General features: G+C 40.9%; 1 protein-coding gene across 20 annotated transcripts in view; it reads right to left on the bottom strand.

Moving 5' to 3' along the window:
• CAMK2D (calcium/calmodulin dependent protein kinase II delta) overlaps nucleotides 1-13,632 on the bottom strand; it is a 169,868-nt gene extending 156,236 nt beyond the window's left edge. For 17 of the 20 annotated variants that reach the window (XM_062574072.1, XM_062574056.1, XM_062574060.1 and 14 more), the window contains exons 1-2: nucleotides 13,368-13,632; nucleotides 12,159-12,253 (exon numbers count right to left, since the gene is read on the bottom strand). In XM_062574072.1, the coding sequence (XP_062430056.1) occupies nucleotides 12,159-12,253; nucleotides 13,368-13,435 (163 nt within the window). In that variant the 5' untranslated portion in view covers nucleotides 13,436-13,632. Of the gene's footprint in view, nucleotides 1-12,158; nucleotides 12,254-12,496; nucleotides 12,585-12,722; nucleotides 12,773-13,059; nucleotides 13,151-13,367 lie in introns of those variants that run through there. The other 3 variants (XM_062574062.1, XM_062574063.1, XM_062574071.1) reach the window with 3 other exon arrangements.
• Nucleotides 13,633-14,940: the final 1,308 nt, after the last annotated feature.

Raw genomic sequence — 14,940 nt, 5'->3', positions numbered from 1 at the left:
CGCCCCCTTTTTATTGAAACCATGCCCTGCAGCTTGTAAAATGTCCTACAAAGGAACATTACTCTTTGTATAGAGGTTTCCTTCCCCTTCTCCTCTCAAATATGAATCATTCACTGGAAGGACGGAGGCAGGCAGGCATGGAGAAAAAGAGAAAGAAAATTCTCAACAAACCAATCAAAAGAAAGACTTTACTGAAAATAATTAAAATTTGTTTTGCTTTTTTAATCTGGTTGGTTTAATTTTTTCTGATCAATCTTTACCAACATTTATTATGTAACAAACCCAACGTCAAGCAAGCTAGTCTTATAAGGAATGTGAAAACAATCAATCAAGCTGAATACATAGAAAAGCAAGGGAGCATAATACTGCATTCATTCAAATATACACCTCCCATATTTTAAAAAATGTCACTGAAATTAAAACAAATACATATGCTGACCAGCAAGTGACTTTATATGAAGCCTTCTGGTTTACTAATGATAAATATTTTAAGTTTGAAAGCATTTTCAAAAAGTTATTAATTAAAAAAAAAAAGATTGTTTTCCACATTGGAGGGAGAACAGCAGAGAGGCAAACTTGGGCACTGAACGCTCGCTTATGTTAACAATATTTAGTATGCTTATTGTCACACTGATCTCTATTGCCGAGTACATAGCAGTGTTGATACACAAAAGTATTACCCTGTTTTTAAGATCTACTTGTAGAGGCTTAATATAATTTCAATAAACTTTTCTGTTCCAGAAAGACTCATTCACTGCATTCAATATTCTAAAACTGGCCCAATTTTAAGAAGCTCTAGATGCATTTTGCCAGAGAGCCAGAATTGGCATCAGTTATCCAGTTCTCAATTAAAGTTCATAAAAGCAAGGCACCACACTCTTGCTGTTCTCTCTCCCAGTGGTGGCTCTAACAGGTATTGCCATGGAGTACCTGCACATTTACCTGCGACAAGCAGCTTTTCAGATCTCTTGCACAGTCCCTCAGATCAACATGCTCACTGCTGACTCTCAGAATTTCTCAAAGTGCTATAAATACCAGAGCCAACCAAGAGAACAGGTCTTGTAACTGGAAGTTCATATGTTTTCCTTGTTCAATAAGTTTCTACCGACCACTATCACAGTTTAATAAACTAGCAGTTGTCTATGAATTAGAGTCTGAGAAACATGAAGTTAAGGGATTTTTGAGGAAAAAGTTCATACAATACACACACACACACACAAAAAAAAAATCAAAATCAATGTTGACTAAGTTATGCAATTTTATACACCATATTTTTATTGAACCAATTCATTTTGAAACCTACTTTCAATTTATTCAGGGTATCAATCAATACAACTTTTCTTTAAACAATTACTAAGCTGCTGTTAGGTACACTTGCACAGTTTGTTTTCATTTTTTCTCTAGCCATTTTGTTAAACAGAAGAGCAACTGTGGTTGCAAAACCAAAGTCAACACTCTACAGAAACTATTCCTAATTTAGCTTTATTTCATGGAGCTATTTTCACAGTAGTTTCCACTTGACCTTGCACAGAGGTGAGAGTAACAGCAGGCTATGGAAAGCTAAAAGCTACCATGTCAGAAACTGCATTATATTCCTGTGATGAGAATAGCTGTTTCTTGACAGAGTTCTCAAATATTCACAATATTGAGAAACAGTACAAGAAAAAAAAATGCCTACATACATCTATATGTATCAGTAACTCATTGTGTATGGTAAATCATTTTTAACATTATTCTAAAGAACTGTTCCAGACTAGATCAATTTCTTCTGCAAGGCTCAATTGTTTAAGATGCAGAAACAAAAAAAATGAGACATCTGGGGATTAGTAGGAGATTAACAGACTAGCCATGAAACCAGTAAAAAGGAAGACAAGAAATGTAGCGATGAAAGGCAAAGATGAAATGGGATTACTAAAGAACTTCCTAAAAGCGCAGTCTCAGGATTATTATTAGTTAATATTTCTTATATTACTAAGGTGAATAAACATTAAAACTGCACAATCAAGGACTGTATTACAAACAGTAGGAACTGGATGAACGTGAAGACTAAAATAACAGAAGTGGAAGAAAACTTAATAATAGGAATTGCAAGTTACTGTCTTCTATTTTGGGGACTAATTAAAATTATTCTATTACATAGATCTTCAGGAAAAAAAACATGAAAGATGAGAAAATCCCTAAATCAAGAGAATGGCTACAACCACCAACAGGGTACATATGTCAAAAAGGTAAATGTAGTTCTGGATTTATGAGACAAGATGCTCCTATGGAGACACAGGCAAACTACTAAAGCCATTCATGAAACCTCATCTGAAACTTCTGATGAGCTTCAATCACCCACTCCAAATGCCCATACATAAAAAAACAACCTAGAACCGATCACATGTAAGGAAGACTGAATATAGTAATGGCAGGACTATCACACAAGACAAAGCTAAAGAAGGATGGCTGTTAAAAACAAAGGTGGAATGGAAACAAGCTGGCCCTCAATAAATACAATGATAGAGGATGAAGAATTATCTAAAGGACAATGCTAGCACAGAGAATAAAAACATGAATAAATGTAAGCTGTAACTCAGAAAAATTTTCTAACCAAGAGTGAAGTACTAAATTATCTCTTCAGTAAAGCAAAAAACTATGTCCCTCACTTCTCAAAAAAAAAAAAAAAAGATGGAGCATGATTACTTTATCTTTTTACTCTGACAAAGCATTCTGCTTCACCCTAGAGATCAGTTTAATTTTATTTCCTATTTTTTGCTTAAGGCCAACCCATATAGTCAGATGTTCTCTCATCCTGTAGATGTCTGACCATGGCTAAATGCACTTTTAAAGTGCAAGGTATTAACAGTTTTAGCTAATCTGTTACACTGAATGGTACACTCTACACAAAAGAAAAAAACACACACACACACACTAAGATAACGATCTTCATTTTCCTGGATCAGGTATTTCACAAATAGTCAAAACATGCAGTTTTTAATGTTGGGTTTTTTCTGCACTGAAATTTATTTGCATCTGGGATACAGCTATTTGTGACATCCTTCTAAGAAAAGAAAGTGACATCCTTCTAAGAAAAGAAAGTGAAAAACAAATCTTACAGCCAGATTTAATAACTAAAGTTCAGTTGGAGCTGTCCTGAGGGAAACCAAAGATCATCTACCCTATAGTACATAATCCTCCCTGCAATGCAGTACCACAGAAACAACTTTCAGTGCTACACGATGTTTTATAAAATAGGTCTTCCTTTATTGAATGAGATGAATAAAAAACAGTCAAATGAATAAGGCTTAAAGAGATATCTTTTAAATTGATGACTATTTATTCTAATAAGCAGTATCTTGTAAAAGCCATTCCTACAAGAAATCTCCCAAACCAAAACCACACTGGCTTGAATTTTGCTATGCAATACAAGTAACTTCAAGGCCTCTCTTGACCAATTACATCACAAACCTCTCTCTTCAAGAGGTTAAAATTTAAATGAAAATTTAGGCTTGGCAAATCTCATCAGATTGTCAAATATGGATATCACGTAGGAAGCCCCTCTGTTCATGCTGCAACATGAATACGCAGTGTGACTACTGCTGCAACACTTGCATTCACATTGAGGAAAATTTACAAGTAAGCAGTTCCCAACTGTAATTAAATCGGAAACAAAGTTCTGAAAACATACACAATAGATTTCTTGCTACAAACACAAGAGCTTTATAGACTAAGTTTGTTTCTCTTTCTCTTATGTGTTGATATGAAGAAACTTTATAGCACACATATGTTACTCTTTCCAACTACATCAAGGTCTGTTAATCTTCCTTGCTGGGCAAGGTACACTGCTCATTGTAGCAGAGGGAAAGGACAATGTATGGCAGACAACTTTCTACCACGTGACCCAATTCATTGCCGGTAATGCTGTAGAGATCAATTTACACGTCTTTAAGAGCTTCATAGGTAAGGAAAGCTGCCAGCCAGAGGCCATAGGTTTGGACAAGCCGTTCTGAAGGGCAGTACAACTACCTCAAGTCTATACACAAAACAATGCCAAATTAAATTTACTATCAGGGTTTGATGTATTCCTTAATCTGCCTTACATCTCTGACAAAAAAATCATGCAAATGCTCGCTCAACCCAGCAAATATCCGGTGGGTCTTACTTTTTTTTCTGCCTCTGGATGAAATTTTGAAGTTTTAAATTCTGCACATAACTAACTCAGATTAAAGGTGGGTTTGGATTAAGTTCTACATTCAACTGAACCTGACTGCAGCCATTCTTTGCACAGCATTGATAACTGTGTGTAGAAGACATTGTAGTGATACACTACAAAAGGAATCAGCTCCCTACATAGCAAAACAGAGCACTCAAGACTAGTGGGGATAAGGAAAATATCCAACTGACAGCTCAATTGACTGATTTGATTGTTCAGCAGAAGACACCCGACCAGTTATGAACTTTTTCAACATGTATGCTCTACATTCAAGGTGAAGGTGACTGCCAAAATGTAAATTAAGCCTGATTTTACAAATGCCAGACATTTCTCTTGGAAAGTATCACCAGGATATTAACTTTTTTAAAACAATTTATAAACTCTTGGTGCAGAGTTGTAAAAATAAAAAGATGAAATGCTCTATCCTGACCAGCAAATACCCATAATATTACATTTCCATCATTAACTAAAATCTACTTTGTTTCTTTGGCACTTTCTTTTTTAATTAAAACTGGCTTCTTTACTCTCCTAGCCCTCTGAAATGCTTGCTACTTACGAATCTATGTAATTACAGAAGGTACTTCAAATCACTAGATAGGTAGAGCTCTTTTTACCAAATACAACCAGCCTAGACAACAATTGATAGATTGATCTGTTACAGCCTGCTCAACATATTAACTACCATTTTCTAGACTTAAAAATCTAATTGTGAAAAAATATACCACATAGCACAATTTCTGCCTCTCAATTTCCCCTAAATGGCCCTGGATCAGAATAAAAGTTAACTCAGGAAATAAGGCACAAATTTGCCAATGCAGTGTAAACTACCCCCATACACAGCTTTTGGCTGTATTACTCTTGGTATAGCTAGTGCTTCTGTCCAGCAGCACCCTCAGAAGTGATGGATTTAACAGAATATATTCATAAACTTCAAATCAAAATGTACCAGGAATTATTGCAAAGCTTTAAGAAAAGAGTTTTATAATTCTAAAACAACTGACACTCAAAGCATTCCAAAAAAGCAGACAATTCAGAAAATGGCACTGAATAACATTTTAAGGGTCTTCCCCGGAAGAAAATACCAAAACCATGCTACACAAGAATTCCATGCCTTCTCTGGTACTATAAACAAGATGTTTCCCATAATAGCAGGATTAAATAGAGAAGGAGTTTGCACAGACACACACACAAACACAGGCATACAGAGCTCAATATATACAGGAATAAACAGACAGATTGGATTTCTCTGCTTCTTCAAAACACAGCAGATGTTTCTTCAAATTCAAGGCATAATTATTTTTAATAAAAAAATTAAACAAAAAGAGCTACCATTTTCAACTTGGGGGGTTGTTAAACTTTTTCAAATGAATAGCAGAAGTTACTGTGCTTTGATAATCTTTTAAAACTGATAATCTTTTAAAATCCCCACATTATCCTTACAAAGCATCCCATAAATATGCAATAATTGTATATGAAGAGGAAGTTAGACTGCTATAAACCAAATGAAGCATCTTGGCCTACATTTCTAAGGAGGTCAAATGAAGGACAGATATATGCAAATATTTGCGAATGCAAAACAACATTTGGCTAACTTTATTTTTAATTTTTCAGATCAGGTGCTGCTTCACAGTTAGAAGAAAAAATACAGCCTACAAAAAAAAAAAAAAAATACAATCACGCTTCTAACTTGCTATCAATGAGGCCAGGTAAGATGTCATTTAAATACCTCAGCTGACCTGTAGCTTCACGTTATAACATAAATAAACCAATTTTTCTGTGTACAATACTATGTGCAAACAGGTAGTACAAATCTACAATAAAGGTGAAGTGTTCACTGTTGTGCTTATTTCTTTGTTTGCATATTTGTCCAAGAGATTTTGTCTAAAAGTATGAACTGGACATAAGCAACAAAACACTTCCAGGGAAGACCACTTCCTGGTCTCTCAGACTAGGTTGAAAAAACGACCCACACATCTCTATTTCATATTCAGTATGGACAGTAAAGTCGTTCAGCTAATATTTTCCATGTCTCTACTTCTCTCTCTCTCTCTCTCTCAATAGTCAGAAGGAATGCAGTTCTGAAAGCGTAGCTATTCAGATATGCAATTAAGTCCTTAGTTCGCAGAAATGAACACACAAAACAGAAGCACACATTATAGTCAGACAGAAAGTGGCAGGAAAGGAAGCAACAACCAAATAAACCTCAGAGAATTGTATTGTTAATATTTCAGTGAAAGAGATTTGAAAAGGGAGGTAGGGCAGGGGTATCCAGACCAAAGTAGTGGTCAAACAGAATGAAAAGAAACATGAAACTCCCAAGAGAGCCAAATACATTCAACTGATCCACAATTAGATATGCTTAATAATTTTGTGAATTGGAATAGGAAAGAAAAAAAAAAAAAAAAAAAAAAAAAAAAAACCCTCTTACAATTTTTTTTCTATTGAACTCCAAAAAACTCACATGACAGATAAGGCAAACATTCTTTTATTTCTGTCTTCACCCCCTGGAGCTATTTCACAAGTTGGATTTGGGTCATGTGTCCTTTGTAATCAAGAGCTACACTTCCACAAACTTCAATTTTAAGGATATTCTAAAAACAAATGTTTACAAATTATCAGTTCTCAACTATGGACCTAAATGTCAATGACATTTCTCTGAAACATGTGAAGACAACTGCACTGTAGTATACTGGCATTCTTTATTTTTTCCCCCTTACTTGAAACTGTTTTAAGGTATCTACTACGATTTTCATGTACACACCTCCCATTACTAACACCAGAAACAAGCTTTGATCATAACAAGAATGATGTACGCATCTCAAAATTCTAACAGCTTAGCTAAGGCCTGTTAGCACACAAGTTTGAAAGAAAGGATCGCCTTCCCAGAAAGCAGCAGCAGTCAAAACGAGAGAAAAAAGAAATCTTTGCAAAGAAAGACAGGAATTATGTAAGATTTGCTACAGATTTATCTACCAGTCACTAGGAACATTCATTTCATATGTAGTTTAATTTGTTAAAACCAGACAACATTTGTCACAGTGAACCACAGTTCCATCTTTATTCTCATGGGTACCTAAAAGCTCTCAGGATTTTCACTAAAAAACAGAAGTTAACAAAGCTCCAAACTTTCAGAACAGGACATTTGACCAAAAATCCATACTCATCCATGTTAAAATAGAAATCTATGTGGAGCTAAACAGTACGTTATGATTAAGCTGAAGGATAGAAAGAACACAGAAAAAAAAAAAACAACAAAAAAGGCCAATCACATGTTATCAGGTAAGCTTTCCTATCAAACTGTGGAAATACATTTTTCAAATATGTATTTCATATATGGAAGAAAGCAAGCATTCTGTTGTTCCACATATAATTAACCTGATAAACAGACTGGAATAAAATATTTCTGATGGAAATGGCCAAAATCACAAGCTTAACTCTTTTCTACACAAAGCTGATACTTGCTTCACTGGTAACTAAATGCCCTTAAGGACTGTATTGTCTACTTGGGAATAAATGCATGTGTACTTAAGGATAGAAATCATAGAATCATAGAATCACAGAATTGATAAGGTTGGAAGGGACCTCTGGAGATCATCTAGTCCAAGCCTGAAGATCGATGGAGATCGAACCCATGACATCATTAAAAAAAAAAAAGAAAAAAAAGTGCTATATTAAACTTACACAGTTAAATGGTACATGGTTTTTTATTTATCATGCTTCACAGACTAAGACCTCTAGCTGGACTTAGAATCTCTGACAGACTAGAAAGCATTATTCTCTTCCTCTGTATGTACGGAATGCTTTATTACAGCTTGGATTCCTGTAAAATATCTAGCACTGACCAAGACAAGGTACCTGTTGGTCTAGTAACATGACAAAAACGTTTATCTCTTATGAAAAACTAAGCTGAAAAATACTACTTTATGTGCTTCTCATTTCACTCATCCACCTAACGTATTTTAAATCACTTTAGGGATCATAAAGTGTTCTGCATAGACAGCTTTAGAGATTGAAACACTCTTGCCATATTAAAATTGCTCAATTCTACCACTAAAATACTATTCCAAAATGGCATTTTTTTCAACCACTATGCCCATTAGACCTAGCTGCAGGAAGGTGCTATTGGTGTAGTCAGCTCTGGCTATGCCCTGCACGTGCATGCATTCAAGTTTACGGGAAATACTCTCTTCCTCAAGGAGTATGAGGATGCTGAAAGGATTTCAGAAGTTTCCTACAAAGAAAGATAAATAACTGGTGAGGCCTCCAAGGCTTAAAGCTCTAAAGTTCACTGATGCTAATGAAATGACTGGCCCCTGAAAGCTCAGGAGAGCATCACACAAAGGCAAAGTGGCAACTTCCAGCTGATTCTCACATTACTCTTACTAATGCGTACGCCTATAAACAAAGTGGTTCAAACTTCTACTGGAGCAATCAAAGGATTGTGAGGGATATATGTAGGCAATATTTGCAAAAGCACTCTAGAAAAGGAACTTGACTATAACATCATGCTCTTCTCACAGCTGCCACCAAATTGCTAACACAAGCACAGTGCTTTTGGCCATTACAGAACTAATGCTAATATAGGTATCAGTTAAAATTACATCTAATCAAAATATACTAGAAACTGATCTTTTCAATATGACTAGAGAGAATTGCTTAATTTTTTTTTTTTTTTTTTTTTTTTTTTTGCTATTAGAAAACAAGGCCCAAATCTGTTAAGAAAACAGGATCCACTTATAAGAAGAAATTTGTATCAAAGCCAAAAGAGTCTCAAAAGAAAAATAAATGTACAGGTAATGGCAAAAAAGAAAGAAAGTTTTGTTAATTATTTTCTATTTGGTAAAGATAGGGCAAGGCAAAGTCACCTCAGAAATTTATTTTAACTACACTGCTTTCTGTACAAAGTAAACACCACAAAGAAACAAACAAACAAAAAACGCTTAATAACTGAATACATGAGAAAATCCCAACAACTCATCAGACAAATCAATGCAGAACCCATGACAATCTGTACGCTTATTCACTCTTGCACTTAATTTTAGAGGCATGGTATATATATGCCTAGCCTTTGATTTTCTAGTGTCAATTTCATTCTTAAATTGACTAAATAAGTGCAAAAAAAAAAAGCCCCAAACTTTTAAATACAGCTTAAGAGCATTTTAAGAAGAGAATACACAGTATTCCAGTAAAAAATGTTTCTGCGATACTGAAATATTTCATAAAGGGATTTAAATTACAAATAATAATTACTATTTCTAATCACTAAAATCAGAGATGTCTAGAATTTAAATTTTTGAAGTCAAACATTTAAAATCATAGTTTATTTTTTTGTTTTAATATTTTTCTACATTTTGGAAAATCTGTAAGTATGAACATAGCAAATATAAATTATTGATCATCAATTAAAAAGCAAAAAAGTTATTTCTGAAAAAGCAATGGCCCCAGTTTCTTTTCCCCTCCAAATTAAAACCACAGCCTGTGCTTCTGTGCACACACAAGTAGTCTGAAATTTCTTCGCAAGTATACAAGGAAAGCAGGAGATAACACGCTTTCATGACATAAGTCTGTGACCATATCAGTTCCTCATTTTAGAAGGTCTGCTAAGGTGAGCATTCGGATAAATCTCCAGGAGTATTTACAGGTGGATGGAGGAACGAAGGCAAGACACAGGTATTTCTATGCCTGATATGAAATCTTAAAGCCATATTAAATAAGTTTTGTAAAACAAGGGCACTGCCTTGACGTCCCCGTATCATATATCAAAAAACGTCCTTTTCAATCTTGTAAGCACAAACGTCAGTTTTGACTCTTCTTCATCAGAGAACCAAACACTGAACACATGATATATACATTTCCAAGCTAAGAATCTGTAAATAATCATCTTACAGATGAAACTCACCCAATGAGCTATCCTTTAGGTTTGCATTATAACCTGCATTTCAAACAGTAAGTATATATCACAGTGTGAAACATGAAAGTGAATTGCTACCTCCCCATAAAGCAGTTAAGGTGCGAATAAAATGAAATAATTATGATTTTTCAAGTAGTATCTAAATTATATTGTAGCTGGTATTAAACATGACAAAGTTTCACAATTTGGTGCTGTTAATGCTTAGGTTTTGCACCATGAAACTCTTCTGCAATTAAAGAACTGCCTAATAAGATCTGTGAAGATTTAAGAAGCTTACTCTTCAAAAGATGCCTAGTAGATTAAAAAAAAACACAAAGAAAGTAAGAGTATTTGTGAAACCTATGAAGACAGGTGGAAATGTGCTCTCTACATTAGTGGACAAGGCATCATATGTGTATCAGACAAAAAAAAAGGTATTTCATAGTCCAGTTATCAAGTTTTAAAATATAACTCCATGTTTCATAGGCATACAGCTGATTTTGTAGAAAAATCTCTGTAGGATTTTTTGCCTCATTCCATCTTACAAGCTAAATTCATCCTAGTATACCTTCACTCATTACTTGACTACACCAAGTATCAACTTGGTCCTGTATGAACAACAAAAAAAGTTCAAAATAAGATATTGGAAAATTGTATATTTAGCGAATTTGAATATAGTATATTAACATAGCCTAACATTTGAAGACTCATTATACATCAAGACTATAGCATGTAAGTAATCCAATAGCAATCTTTCTATAGTTTCTCACATTAAAAGATATTTAAATCTACAAAAAAACCCACACAAAATATGGAGCCTTATTTTCAAAATTTTTAAAACATCATTTTACTGTATTATCAAGAGAAAAAAAAAGAAAATGTTTTAAATGACCGTCAAAGTATTTTATCTCAAACATTCTTATGTTCTTAACCTTTTTCCCTTTAAATTCTCTACAAATGAGCATTCTCAACTTAAGTATGGTTTGAAAAAATACACAATGAAAAACAAATCTCTCAGTTAAAGTATGAAAACTAATGCTCAGCGCAAGACAGATCTTCACATCCCTTTCAGCAGTTGAAAATAAGGAGTATTAACACAATGTTGAAAGATCCCCAGCAGAGAACAGTGGAACATGCCGTAGTATCATAGCTAAAATTTTACACGTAAGTTTAATGGAGTAATTCAGGCTGATGTTTACCTTCAGTGATTCCTTTGTGCCATAAGTAAACCAGGCCATAAACACAGGCTTACCCACTAACACCGTTCGCTTACTCATTTCCATGTTCATCAAAAGAAAACAAATTCATATAAAAATACTGATAATGTTGAAAGAGAATAATCCATAATCCCTGACATCCTAGTAGAAGCTCTTTGACCTGGATTTAACTTGGAATAGACATATCACCATTAAGCCCTGCTTTTAACAGCAGTAACCCACAGTATACATGTAATTTCTCAAATATATCATAAACATATATCCACTGAATACAGGAAATATAGACATCACATAGAAACTATAAACATGAGGTACAGGAGGCATTACAATTGTAACAGTAAAGTAGTTTATCACTTAATGAGCATGACTTCGTTCATGAATGGTTATTTCATAAAATAATCACTTCCTTTCTATAGTAACTGAAAACAAAAATATAGTGCAAGGTAGTAAATTACATTTTTCTCTCATGGTATTCACTGTCGTGCCTCAATGTTCATGTTTAAAGGTAGTGGAAGATCAGAATTCTGATAAGCTTTGAGATGCATGTCTTAAATAAGAGCTATAATAAAAACTTACTTCCAACCACCCCCATAAAATCAGCTTGTAAAATGCTTCCAGAAGAATTTGTACATTTTTCCCTTAAACACTTCACAGGAACTATCTCAGACCTGTGTACAGTCAATCCATAAAACATTAAATTAACACAGACACAGTTCTAAGCACCCTTTAAGGAAACAGGAAAACATGCAAGAAGAAAATTAAAATATGTAAATATTTTTTCTAACGCTTACCGTAAGAATACAAATAAAAAAAAGGGGAGGCAGCTTCATAAACACTCAGTGAAAAATATACCCACCCCTAGCCGAAAGCTTTTTGGTGTTGATAATTTTGGCAGCATACTCTTGTCCTGTTGTAATTTTCATACATCTTCTCACGACTGAGAATGCCCCTCTGAAAACCAACAACGAGACAAAGTGTCAGTATTAACTGAAATAGTTCACAGCAGTTACTAACGTAAGCACTTTAAATGATTTCAGTGAGCGCTGTGAGGTTGACAGAGTAATTTAAAAAAGAGGAGGGTTTCCAGAGTGTCCATCAACAGTGATTTTACAGCTCGAAATAGTAAACTCGAATCAGAAATGCGGGCACAGGCCGTATGCCCGAAAGGAGCACCGCTCACGCCGCTCTAAGCACCGGTGTCCGCGGCGAGGAAAGGCGCGTTTCCACTGCCCCAAGGCCGGCGCACATCGGGGCACGCCGCCGCCCCGACGGTCGCTGCCGCGGCCCGCGCCGGGCGCTTCCAACATGGCGATCGGGTCCCACCGCCCGCACGCGCCGCACCCCGCCGCCGGGGGGCGCCGCGCAGCCCCGCGCCCCAGCCCGCCTCCCGCCGGCCGTTAACGGCCCGCACGCGCCGCACCTCAGCCCGCCTCCCGCCGGCCGTTAACGGCCCGCTCGCGCCGCACCTCAGCCCGCCTCCCGCCGGCCGTTAACGGCCCGCACGCGCCGCACCTCAGCCCGCCTCCCGCCGGCCGCTAACGACCCGCTCGCGCCGCGCCGCCTCGCGCCCCAACCCGCCTCCCGCCGGCCGTTAACGGCCCGCACGCGCCACGCCGCGCCGCCTCGCGCCCCAGCCCGCCTCCCGCCGGCTCCTCGCCTGGCGAAACCACCGCCCAGCACCGACTCCCGCTATGTTACTAATAATAACGACGATAATAGCAACAACGACAGCAATAATTATACTACAGCTCCCGCACCTCCCGCGTTAGAAGGACAGAGCTAGAGAGCAGCTCCCCGCCGCCCACGGGGAGTCTCTAGCCGCCCCGGGCGCCGCGGCCATTTAAACGCGGGTGGGCGGACGGGCACGGAGCTCAGGGGAAAGGCTCGCACCGGCCGCCCCCTGCGTGCGGGGCGCCCCGCGGGGCTCTCGGCGCCCGCCGCGCAGCCCCGGGAAGCCGCGGCTCCCCCGGCGGCGGCGGCGCGCACGCACTCAGCCCCGACAGCCGCCGCCCCGGCACCGCCGGCTCCCCAGCGCCAAGCCGCCCCCGGCGGACTCCGTGCTTACTTCCCGAGCTCCTCGAAGAGCTGGTACTCGTCGGTGAACCTGGTGCAGGTGGTGGTTGAGGCCATCATGAGGACAGGCGGCCGCCGGTGCCTCCGGCAGCCAGGGCTGGCGAGGCGGTGGCGGCCGAGGGGCTCCGCGGTGGGCGAGGCGAGGCGAGGCTCCGCGCCGGCTTCTCCTCCCCGCCGCCGCCTCTCGTGACGGGGCTGCCTCCGCACCCTCCTCTCCGCCAGCTGGCTCGTCCTCCCCGCTCAGGTCTTTCCTCTCCCCTCCCCTCCCCTCCCCTCCCCTCGCCCCCACCCTTGAAGGAAAAAAAAAAAAAAAAAAAAAAAAAAAGAGAGAGAGCGAGAAAGAGAGAGAGAAAAGGGAAAAATAGAAAAATATATTAAATGCGCGCCGCCCCTAGGGAGAGGTGGCACCGAAAGGGAAAGCAAAACCGGGGCGGCGCCGTCGGCGACGGGGTGCCCCCCGATGCCCCCACCGCCCGCGCCCCCGGGGAGCGGGCCCCGCACCGCCCCGCCGCCAGCCAGCGAGGGGGGCCGGCGCGCCGCTGCCCCTTCCCCTTCCCCGGTGCCGTGCCTCCCCCTAGCGATCCGAGCCCGCCAGGCGCGCCCGCCCCGTCGCGGCTCTCTGCTGCCGCCTCGCCGCCGGCTTTGCGCGCCCCCCCTACGCCGTCGGGGGCACCGCAGCGAGGGACTCCCTGTCTCGCTCACCCCCCGGAGGAGCCTGCGCGTGCAGCGGGAGCGGGGGCTTCGCGCGGGGCCGCGGCGGCGTGGAAGGGAAGGGACGAGCCGCACCGCCCTGCGCCGGGGCCGGCGGCGCTCGCGCCCGGCTCCTCGCGCCCTGAGGAAACGGATGCACCTGCGCCCCGTTCCTCGGCGACCGCCTGACGTCACAAACCGCCCGGCGGGGGCGGGGGCGCTGCTGCTCGTGCGCGCGCCGCGGCGGCGGCCACGGCAGCGGGGGCGCCCCGCCCCCGCGGCGCGCTCCGTCCCGTGGCGTCACAACGGCCGCGGCCGCGCGCACCAACGGCCGGCGGCGGGGACGGCGGCGCGGTGGCGCACACGCGCGCGGCTGCTGGCGCTGCGCCGCTGGGCAGCGGGGGTGGGCGCGTCCCCTCGCCCGGGCGGGGCTGCTGCGCGCGGTCTGCGAAACGTCGCCTCAGCCCTTAGCGGGCTGGGGGACGACGTGTGAGGGGGGCGCCGGGCCTGTGCACAGCGCTCAGGTCAGCAGGGCCCCGTCGGTGAACGACCCGCGCGTCACGAGCAGCTCAGCAACAGCCAACTAGCGCTATCGCCTGGGCGCGGGGTCGCTGCTCCACAGCGTAGCATTTCACGATTGAACTAGGGTCATACGCTGAGCGAAGCCGGCTTCTCTGCATCCCTTGGCTCGTTTCTTTGGCCAGCCCACTTAAGCTCACTACCACGGGCGGTTGTCCCGAAGTGCCAGGGTCCATCTTGAGAGACCACGGCCAGGAGCTGCGAAACTGGAGCCGGCTGCGCTGCAAGTCGCTGAAGGCCTCGGCAGCTCTGCAGAACATCTCAAGATGTTGAACATCACTTTAAAGAGATTTTGA

This window comes from Rhea pennata, chromosome 4, assembly GCF_028389875.1.
Source record: "Rhea pennata isolate bPtePen1 chromosome 4, bPtePen1.pri, whole genome shotgun sequence".
In the NCBI taxonomy this organism is placed as follows: domain Eukaryota; kingdom Metazoa; phylum Chordata; class Aves; order Rheiformes; family Rheidae; genus Rhea; species Rhea pennata.
Note: the sequence above shows the minus strand (reverse complement) of the source record. Positions and strands in the feature narration are given on the sequence as shown.